At 40.8% G+C, this 11,215-nt stretch overlaps 1 protein-coding gene across 1 annotated transcript in view; it reads right to left on the reverse strand.

Annotated features, from left to right (window-relative positions):
* NTRK2 (neurotrophic tyrosine kinase, receptor, type 2) overlaps nt 1–11,215 on the reverse strand; it is a 195,014-nt gene that overhangs the window by 56,016 nt on the left and 127,783 nt on the right. Inside the window, exon 12 of the mRNA XM_009995463.1 lies at nt 2,077–2,207. Coding sequence (XP_009993765.1) covers nt 2,077–2,207 — 131 coding nt within the window. The remainder of the gene's footprint in view (nt 1–2,076; nt 2,208–11,215) is intronic.

Genomic DNA, 11,215 nt, shown 5'->3' on the forward strand with positions numbered 1-11,215 from the left:
CAAAAGCCTTTAGTGTTTGCCAGCAGGAGCTGCCCTCCACTGCTGGCATCCAGGTCTGCTGCTCAAAGATTGAAAAAAAAAAATTAAAAATGACACATTTTCACTCCCAAACCCTGTGGGGTCCAGACACAACCCTCTGGCTAGCCCTCTGCACACCACTGAGGTCCCATCCCTTGACCTCCACTGTGATTGAAGGACATCTGTGAGCTAGAGCTGGTACCACACTGAAAGAGAGAAGCACTAGGCAATTAACCCCTCAGTTATAAGGGGACCAAACCAATGGCACAATTTGCCAAAAAAATCACTCCTTGACAGCAGCCAGAGTCACATCTTCAAGAGCCAACGGGAGGAATACAAAATGGATATAATCTGTCACCAGAGGTACTTATTCCCACAGCTACCTGCAAGATCCTTATTAAGGACACTACAAAGAGTGGATTTGGTTAGGAAAAAATAGTATGACAACTGGTCCAGAAGACCAATAGATTTGTCATCTAAACCCACGGAGACATCTCTCCCTTTAAAGGCTGAATGCTCTTCCTCATGAATTACACTGAGAAAGAGCTGCAAAGAGTGAACATGGAGCAGCATTCAATAGCAGAAGTGCTAGGCTCCATTTGGTCAGGACTTTCAAAGGGAGTAAGTGAATGGGAAGACTTTTATTTTGCTATCAAGCAGCTCCCTGAAGTGATACAGGAAAGGCAATTTTCACTCTAGCTTCACTAAAATACAATAGAAAATTCATTCAGATCTAGTTTTGTCATCTCCTATCTCTTGCCTTCTCTTGCCTGTGATATAACTCTTCAAAGGTTAGTTTCTTCTCACCAGTCAACATGACTGAACAGCTCCCAAGCTATCAAAAGCTTGTAACTTCGGTAAACCCCAAAACCCTGTTATTTTTGGTGGAGCAACAAAGCATGATACAAGTCCATCCTTCTTTCATGTTCTCTCACCATCAGATCCAAAACTCTGTTTCTTGTTTCCAAACTCAAAAATATGATCTACTTAATTTCTTTTACTGTGTGGTTTGAGCCAAAATGTACATGTAGTTGCCTAATCGTGACTGGTCAGAATTTTCTGACCCTGAGGCAAAGCCCAGATTCTAAATGTGTATTCCCCCTGCATTTAATGAGATACTGGAAATGGTGAAATGTTGCTCAGCTTTTGACAAAACACAGATGGAGATAAGAGATTATTGCCAGGGAGACTTTACAAACTCTTTGATCATAGTTTCACTGATGCTATGTTCTAGTGAACATCCACAGCTGAGATCAACAACCAACCTCAGTCTGTCAATTGTGTCCACGTTCTGAGATCAAGGTGGAAATCTTCTTACTCCTTACTAGATTCCCTACATTTGGGAGAATCAAACAACACACAACCAACACCCGCACCCCTCTGAAATATGAGGACTATTGTGTATACTTGAATCTTCAATGTTACAGCTGTTTTCATGTAGTTTCCTTCTCCTCTGGACTATAGTTTGGGAATGCTAACTAGAGGTGTACAATTACTCCTCCAGGTCTGACATATCATGACTTCTGGATTTCCATGCAGTGGTGCTTAAGATCACATGGCAACACTATCCACAAGTTTGTTATAACATCCCTGGCAGCTATATTAATGACAATTACTGACAGATAATTTCAGTGGCTGACTAAAGGAATGGCACAATCCTCTAAAAGAAAGGCCTTCTTTGACTAGCAATTATACACACAACCTAATCACTTAGCTAGTAATAGATTATTTTTTTAGACACACATATATGTCACACGTATTTTTAATGACCTAAACATTATTTTTCACTAATTATATTTTAGATAGATTGTAAAAGATTTTGCCCCTTTGTGACATAAGTCTGTTTCCCCCCTTTTCCTTATGAAATTAAGCTCTCATTTTATAATCCACAGGAAGATCAACTATCACATTCTCTTAATACTCCATTAGCCTTATGAACCCTTCCACATACATCAGAGCAGTTAAAACTAGGCTAAGAAATAGGCAAACAGGACCATTTACCAATAAAATAGCATTAATTGCAACTATGAATTAATAACGGAAACCCTAAACTCTTACCTTCACTGCCACCAAGATCTTGTCCTGCTCAGGACAGAGGTTATAGCATTCCGCCAGAAAGACTTTCCCAAAGGCTCCTTCTCCCAGTTCTCTTTTGAGAACAATGTTGTGGCGCTTGATGTGCTGCACAACTGTGAAGAGAAAACAAAACAGAGGTCATAAGTGAGCTTCAAGGCCAGGACTGGACAGGATCCATGCTTACAACCACACAGAGACAGGGTTGCCTTTAGGGTGGAGTGCATGTTGTAGAAGGAATAAACGTGACCATGTGTAATTTGTTAATGCTTTGTCCAAAAAGGTCAAGTTAATGTATTTGGAGAGTAGCACATTTGCTGGATAAGAAGACATGGAATTAAGAGTCACCTGGGAAAAGGCCATTTATCATTGTGTTAGGATGATTGCTGCAGAGCATGTGTAACAGCTAATGCTGCTTTTTTAAAAAACACTAGGCTAAAGAAGCAGAAAACAAATCAAACCTCTCATACCACTTCTATTTCAGTACCTCTAACAATAGCTGAACCCTCACATCCAAAGCCAAAGTTTTAAAATTAACCTAATCCAAGAAAACAAAATGTGCCTCCTTTCAACAAAATCCAACTTACTCTCTGGCTCTCTTAGCACTTGTTCAACTACTTTCCCTCTCTGTGCAGTTATAGTAAGATAGAAATTTCATTCTCATAGGTGTGGTTTACAGTATTGCTGTGAAGTAAAAGAAATGAAAGATCAACAAAGATTTTAGACAGCATAGTGAAGAAAGTCTTAGTTGAATTGCTGCCCAGAATCAATTGATTCAGACATTAAAGTCCTGGAGTATTTTTGTTCAACTCATTTTACATCTTTCTTTTGGCATACACTTCCAGTAAAAGATTTAATATTTAAAAGACTACCAAATTTTGTGTAATATATTATCAATTTGCAATGTTCAAGCTAAATAAAGCAGCTATGAGGGCAGTTTAACTGGTCTACATGGTTAACAGCTTGTGTTGCTGAAATTGTAGCAAATAGTCATCATCTACTGATGAATTTAAGCTCCAAGCCTCTAGCTGCTTTTGAACACTGAAACTGAACCCTGCCTGGACAAAGCCTATTTGCAACTTATGTGTTAAACACAGTGAAGTAAACAGCAGAGCACAGGCATCAGGCCAGCTTCTGCAAAGCGCAAATCTCACCTTAGCTGCTTAACTGAAGGAACCAGGACTGAACCCTTCCAATAATTTAGTATGTATTCAGATGCAGATCAGCCCCTGCCTCCATGCTTAGCCACATGCCTGTTCCAGACTGGGCAATCACTTATGCAGAAACCATCTTGCTTCCCATTACTAAAATAGAGACAACAAAGTGATGCTGGTAACAGCAGTGGGAAGAAATGGCACCACCTGACCTCATTGCTGGAGAAAAGGCCCACTACCTACAATAGAAAAAAGTCTGTGTCCCATACCCTGAGCCTATGACAATGTAGCCTGAGTGCACTGCACATAATGACTTTTCATACGTGTGTGCGTGCCAGGAGCAGCCTGGTGCTGGCGAAAGCCAGGAGAGCAAGGGATGTCCCCAGACACCTCCATCATGAGTCTGCCAGGTGGGCAGTGCACCTGAGGAGTAGACCTCTACCAGAGCCAGATGGCACCTGCCAGAAACCCTCAGGTCAGGATGCAAGCCTGCCCACCATGCCCTGGGAGTGGAGTGAGGAAAGCCAGCTTCTCCCCATGCCACACCAGACCCACCAGGGCTTGCTCCTGTCCCAGCAGCTGGTGGCTGCATGTGGGTCACTGCCCCCTTCCTGCTCTGACACCAAGCTTGCTGGCAGATGCCATGCATCCCATTAATACCCAAGTACACATGAAAGGAGACTGCAAGGTACCAATGTTTTCTACTCTTGTGCCTCCCTTCAACAACCTCTGATCTAGACTAAGATTAAGTTTTATCACAGTAACGCATTTATATGGCTACGCTTTGTTTAGCAAGGTACCTGAGCAGCTCCCCTGCAGCCAGTAGGAATTTACTTTTAATTTTTATTTCCTCCTCAGCACTGGCTTTTCAAGTAAAGCACAAAATGCAGCCAGTGGCAGACAGGCCTGAAACAAAAGACATCTCTTCCCTACAGACACAAGTTAACAGGCATCTCTTGCCTCTTCTAATGCTGGTCACGAGAGAGAAAGGCTGTGAGGACTACTGCCCCAGTGTGCCAGCTGAGCACAGGAGCATGGCACACCTCGTGCCTTGTGCTTTAAAATATCCCTACTAATAACTGAGTATTTCTCTCTCCCTGCCAGACCTGTCATTTGACCCTGCCTCTTATGGAATCAGCAAGTTTGCTGATGACATGATGCTAGGTGGGTTGGCTGATTCACCTGAAGGCTGTGCAGCCATTCAGTGAGATTTGGTCAGCTGGGCAAAGAGGAACCTCACGAGGTTCAACAAGAGCAAATGCAGAGTCCTGCACCTGAGAAGGAACAACAAAACACAGCAGTATAGGCTAGGAGGTGCTCTGCTAGAGAGCAGCTCCGTGGAGAAGGACCTTGGAGTCCTGGTAGACAACAAGTTATCCATGGGACAATGGTATCTTGGGGTGCATTAGGAAGAGTGTGTCCAGCAAGTCGAGGGGAGTTCTTCTCCCCCTGTACTTGGTCCTGGTGAGACCTCACTTGGAATACTGCATCCAGTTCTGGGCTCCCCAGTTCAAGAGGGACAGGGATCTACTGGAGAGAGTTCCAATGAAAGCCTAAGAGGATGATTAAGGGACTGTAATACCTGCCTTACAAGGAAAGGCTGAGAGACCTGGGGCTTTTTTCTAGAGAGAAGACTGAGAGGGGATATAATTAGTGTCTCTAAATACCTGAGGGCTGGGCATCAAAAAGGCAGGGACGACCTCTTTTTACTTGTGCCCTGTGATAGGACAAGGAGCAATGGATTTAAACTTGAGCACAGAAAGTTCCACCTCAACATCAGGAAGAACTTCTTTACTGTGAGGGTGACAGAGCACTGGAACAGGCTGCCTGGAGAGGTTGTGGAGTCTCCTTACTCTGGAGTCTTTCAAGACCTTTCTGAGTGCCTTTCTGAGTGATCTGCCCTTAGAGGTTGGACTTGAAGATCTTCAGAGGTCCCTTCCAACCCCCTAACAGTCTTTGATTTTGATTCTATGCATTCTTCCTTTTCCCTGTGCTTGATCTGTATGACAAGGAGGATGCCTCTCTTCCTTTCCTAAAGAGACAAGTTCAGTTCTCATTACCAGTGTAACCATCTTAAAATGTCCACAAAGTCCACCAGACAGGGAGTAAGGCTGATAACATGTCCTGCTGGTGTCCGAACACAGTGTGATGAACACAGCTGACCTTCTGAATTTTGTGTGGGTCCTCTCAATTTTGAACCCAGTACCACCCCAATATTGGCCCTATCAGTAAAAAGGTTTTTGTGAAATTCCTGGAGGCTTCACAAACAACAGAGTAAAAATAAATAAGAAATGTATCAACTGCTTCTCTGTAGTACACTTACAGCAGCTGCTATGTGCTCTTACATAAACCAAGCATTTGAATAAACAGCTTATCCCATAAACCAATTTGTTAAAACTGAAATGGAGCAAGCCACAGAAGAAATCTGTTTGTAACATACTTGCAACATGTCATGCCCTCTCTATCCCTGTTACCTTTCTGAGCCACACCAAGTTACTAAACAAATAAAAAATTACAGTAAATGTGACTAAATGGGCAGAGATTAAATACAGGAACATTGTAAGAAAATCAAACACACATGATGTGATGGAAATATGAGCTAAGGAAAACATCCGTTAAGCACACTCAGGGCCCCAGCCATACTGACATCATCTGTAGTGGGAGGAGATTTCGGTAGGAGATGCATTGAAAAATTCAGGTTGAAATCTGCTTTCAGTTAATATTAAGATAAAGGCAATTATCTCTGTTGAATTCCAAGACATTATCCTGAATTTACATTGAAGAAACAAAGCAGAATTTGGCCAAAGTGGAGGCAAGACTGAATTACCAAATTAGTGATTTATCACATTGTCTCACAGGCAATGATACACAAATATTCAAAGGTTGGCTATGTATTTTCCTTCTTTTGACTCTTAATGGTGCTTGCCTTTGAGCTGCCATTTGTATTTTTAAAGCCACATCATCCCAGGTTTAAAAGATCCTGTCCAATTACTGTAAAAAATATGCTACATGAAGCTAAAAGCTAAGTTGAAACACTTCAGAGAAAAACAAAGCAAAAGACAGACGAAACTAAACAAGGGTAAATGCTGAAAAGAGGCAGTGGTGTTAAATAATAACCACACAGCCATGTCTATAGAAGCAGGGGGCTCCCATGGATGAATGCAGAGAATTGGCTGGCAACAGGGAACATAACTACAGAAAAAGGCTCTCTCCTTGTCTCCAGGTTTCAAGAGACACCCCACCAATAGAGCTGAGCTTAGAGGTATTTCACTCACTAACAAACAGAAGATTGCACTGGAAATGATGCATCAAAGCCTTACCCTGCAAACACTGTCTACAGCCATGGGATTGCACTCCCCATATACTCTACCTTTGATGGAGAAGTTGAAAAGAGAGTATCACACCACGTTCTGGAGTAGGTCCCAAGCAAAATTGGCAACTTGGGATCTCCTGACCACATAGAACTCACTGAGTCAGATGTGACTGATTCCAGCCACCGACAGCAGGACACTACGCCGTGTAAACTATTAAAATGTTTCTGAATATAATTAAACAGCAAAATGCTGTGACAGAGTGAAAGGGTTTTCCCTTTGGTCACAAAAAATAGGTCAATATTTTACAACCACCTAAGCTGACCTTCTACACAGCACGGAGCATAGTACTGAGTTAAATGACTTGCGCTTGGTGGCAGACTGCCTCCAGAAGCAGCTGTCCCAGTCTTGACTGAAAGTCTGAGCTGTTCACTTGCCCTAATGTGTAATCATTTTCTTTACTAATAAAAGTGCATGACTTTTTCTTTGTCTCTTCATTTTTAGCTTGCCTGGCTTGCACCTCCCCTCCTTGGGTTTTAGGAGATCTTAACTGCTAGCTTGAACAGCCTTTTAAGATCTGGTATTAGATATACCTAATGAACACTCTTCTTTATCTTTTTGATAAGCCCAAGAGATAGAAAACCCTTCCCAGGAAAACATTTTCTCCAGTTTGCCAGTAATTTTCATGGCTCAGGAAAAAATTTCCCCAATCTTTTAAAAAATATTGTTTCCAGCTCTTTTTGACAACTGGAAGCCACATTCTTATATCACTCTCCACAAGAGTGATAGAAAGTGATAAAAACATAAAATAAGCTCCCTATATCTATGTATGTCCAAAGATCACACTCATCCTTTTAAGGCTGGCTTTCCTAAAGTGCATGAAGGTGAAATAGTTATATGGTATTGTGTAAGCGAGTGTCATCTTGAACATCTCATCCAATTACAGTATCACAAGTGCTGTAAGCTTCAGAAGTGTTCCCATATGCCTCATGAGAACAGCAGAGCTGGGGACAGACCAGTGGAGAAACTTGAACACAGACTCACTGCTTGATGGTCAGTCATCGCTGCCCATTGAAATACCAACACTAGAATATACAGTTTTGTTGCATGCCCACTTTATAATCTGCTGAGTCTGCTTTCAGACTCAGCTCATACTGTTGAAAATTTTGCTAGCTGTACACGTGTGGAACAGTCCTGATGAGATGTGTTGTGCCAGAACTCTGAGAAGCGACTAAAGATCTTCAAGATGTCAGGTAACCAGGCAAGGTAATACTATAAACACATGTACAGTTGCATAGGAAAAAAAACAGACACAGGAAAGACTAAGCTTTTGATGTGACATGAGATACCACAGAATGACATTTTGCAAGCTTCTTCATTTCTTCTCTCACCATTTCTCTTGCAATTGTGAAGTCTCAACTATTTCTAAGATCTTGCTAGAAAAAAACCAGCTGAGTGATTGTTCAAATAGTATATGAAATTTGTACAGCATTTGTAATTCCCATAAAAGGAGGGGTGGAATTTTAGAGAGATATTCACAGCAGGAGGATACAAAATCATTACCATCAGCAAACAGCAATTCTAGCCTGATGGCCATCAGATTCTGAACTTGCAGCATCTCTGTAGTTCTGGATGCTATTGCCAGAATAGAAGTTTTGGCACATTGAGATATCTACTCTCTGATGTGGCAATAAAAGTTAACAACTGCCACTTTATTTATTTTAATTTTTATTTTTTAAAATTTCTAAGTTTTTAGCATTGTCTGGACGCAGAAACAGGCCAGCTCCATTTTGAAAGTGTATTTCTGATTATTTGTTGTATTTATCCCATATGACATTAATCACTATTTTCTAGATATTTTTGTGTAGTGCTATTGCTGTTTAATTTTTACCATACAGCAGCAATAAATCCTCATGCAAGACCAGTTCCCAGCTGTTGCAAGTGTAATCAAACAGCATGTTTTCATATATATGATCCACAGCTGATACTCAACTCACACCTCTTTAACAGGAGGAAAACAAGCCAACAGAAAACCCACTCCTCAGAGTACCCACAGGTACTCTGCTCTAAATGAAAGTTGGTGGTGCAGGTGATAGAGAACCAAGTATGGAGGATCGACAGAAGAACTATGTCAGAAAAGCACGTCAGCCTTGTGACATTAACTGTACAAGTATGGCTTCTGAATCACCTTGAATTTTGTTTTGTTTCTTTGAAAAAGAATGGTTTGATTCAACAGTTGTGAAAAAGTTATTCCTGAGTGGCCATCAGTTATATGCCAGATTGTTCATAAGCCGTCAGATCCCAAGAGGACAGAGGACCTTCAGGAGATGTTTAATGGGCCAGCTGAATAGGCAGTGTCTTCCTGGAAGAACTGGAGACATTTATGAAAGGCAAACCTGTGTGCACTCACAGGAATGGCCTAATTCCTAAGGATTTCCTACCTGTCAAGAGCTACATCTGCTGATAAATCAAATAAATCTGCGATTGCTGCAACTTAACCTTTCAGTTGCTTTGTTTACAACTTCCATCCTCACAGGATCTATACTTTAAACCCCTGAGTTCTTATTGTGTTGGCTGAGAATTAGGCTTCCCTCTGTGATATAGTGCTGCAGCTCCTGGGAGGCTGCCCAGTCCTCCCTTACCTGCCTTCAATGGCAACACAGCTCTTGCACACTGTAAATTAATTTTTATGTAAGTGGCATGGTTCTTTTCTGGCTTAAATACAAGTGTTTCTTGTATTTTGGGGTTAATTATTGATTTCTGGTAAGATGTTTCATCTTACTTATTTGTTATGGTAATTGATATGCTTTACTTAGCCAAGATCCTCTCAGCTTAGCTACAGATAGGCATATTCCCATACTTGATTAGATCCTTATAATCAAGTAAGAATTACTTAATAATAAAGCATAATAATAGCGCTATCATTGTTTTAAATGCATGAGCCTTACGAGCTAAATTCATCCTTCAGGAAAACAAGAATAAGGTAGCTGACAGTTTCCAGGCATGAATTTGCTTGAGTACAAAATCTAAGATACAAAAGGCCCTCAAAGCCTTAGCAACCTGGAATTGGTTTTAATTTCAATCATAAATATGTATTAAATATGGGCTTGATCTGTTATGTGCTAAAACAATTGGTATGTATCAGAAAACTGAAAGCTAAATTTGGCATTCTGTTCTGAATAAACAGCAAATTAAAAAATGGCTGTGTTTCTCTTTCCATGCTGCTTCCAGCCTACTAACAGCTTTTCAGCTTGAAGCAGAAACATTGCTGGAAATTTGACCACACATTGCCTCTGCAGATTTATACACACTTAATTTATAAATCCAAATCTCAATGAACTTCTTCCAAAAGTTTAATGGTTGTAAAACTCAAAGGCTATTGTGCATGAGTTGCTGCATAAAACCTCTGCTGGTGTTATTTTATTGTGAAAAATCTGGCCTTGTTTAAGTTTATGGGAGACAATGATACCACCACCACCCTTCTCAGAACAGAAAATCCTTTCCCTCACCCTGACACAAACCTTTAGGGATCTTCTGTGCTGCAGAAACAGAAGAACTCAGCAAAGGATAAGGAAGTACCATGTAGTACATCTCATATACTAGATGCTTGCAGAGGAGAAGAGCTAATAAACACACTGTCTTCAAAGTATTATTCAAAGTATTATTTTCAGAAACAGGCATAATCTGAAAAGCATCCCAGGATACCAGTCTGAGAAGCAAGACCTGAAAGAAATATCATACATTCAGAGACTGAGCGATATTCAAGCTTGGTCTAAGTGGATATAAAGGTGAAATAGAAAGGAGATTGCCCTGTTTTTGATGTAGGTTTCTCCACTTTGCTTTTTCTCTTCACGTTTTAAAAGAAAAAGGAAATAATTTTGTACCTCGATGTAAGAGAGGACAGAATGGTTTTACTGGTGGCCTTTCAAAAGGAAGTATGAGCATAAATGGAGCTTTCAAGTCTGTGAAAGAATAAACCACATGCTTTTAGATCACAGTCTCAAATTCTACCCCTATACATAAAAGTTAAGCATATACTTAATCCTTACCTTTTGCTGAGCTATTTTACTAAAAGATAAAGCACCTTTTCTGTCATGTTAGATGGGTCAGTCTGCCCTGTTGCAGCTAATTGTGCATAGAAAGGAAAGGGAACATTAAAGAAAGTATCGTAGGAGCAGGATGGAACCCAGTCTTTCATGTATCACTTTTAAGCATATTATTTATGCTTTTCTTAATAACTTTTGTCTGGCTTCAGAGCACTTTTTACAGTCCTATCAGGCTAAAGCACACTGTGTGGCTTTCCATGAGGAAAGCTGACTCTTATTCACACCCATGTTTTGCTTTCTTCTGGCCAGCAGAGGTAAACTCTTCCCCTAAAGAAAGGTTCAGTCTCTGCCTGCTTCCTTAACTGCATGCAGTTAAGCAGGCTCGGGTGCTATATGACTACTTTCTCATATGATTCTGTGCATGCCATCCTCTTTTTTGGGTTTTGCCGTAAGTGGCCTTTGAACACAGACAAAAGCTACATGCTTGGTTATCTCTGAATTGGACCCAAAAAAGACACATAAAGACATCAGGCATTGTAAACCAATGAAAAAAACCCTTCCTTGCCCTTTGACCAGATCCCTGTATTATTCATGGAGAAATAAAATCAGCAGG

Source organism: Chaetura pelagica, unplaced genomic scaffold, assembly GCF_000747805.2.
Source record: "Chaetura pelagica isolate M959 unplaced genomic scaffold, ChaPel_1.0 scaffold473, whole genome shotgun sequence".
Taxonomy (NCBI): domain Eukaryota; kingdom Metazoa; phylum Chordata; class Aves; order Apodiformes; family Apodidae; genus Chaetura; species Chaetura pelagica.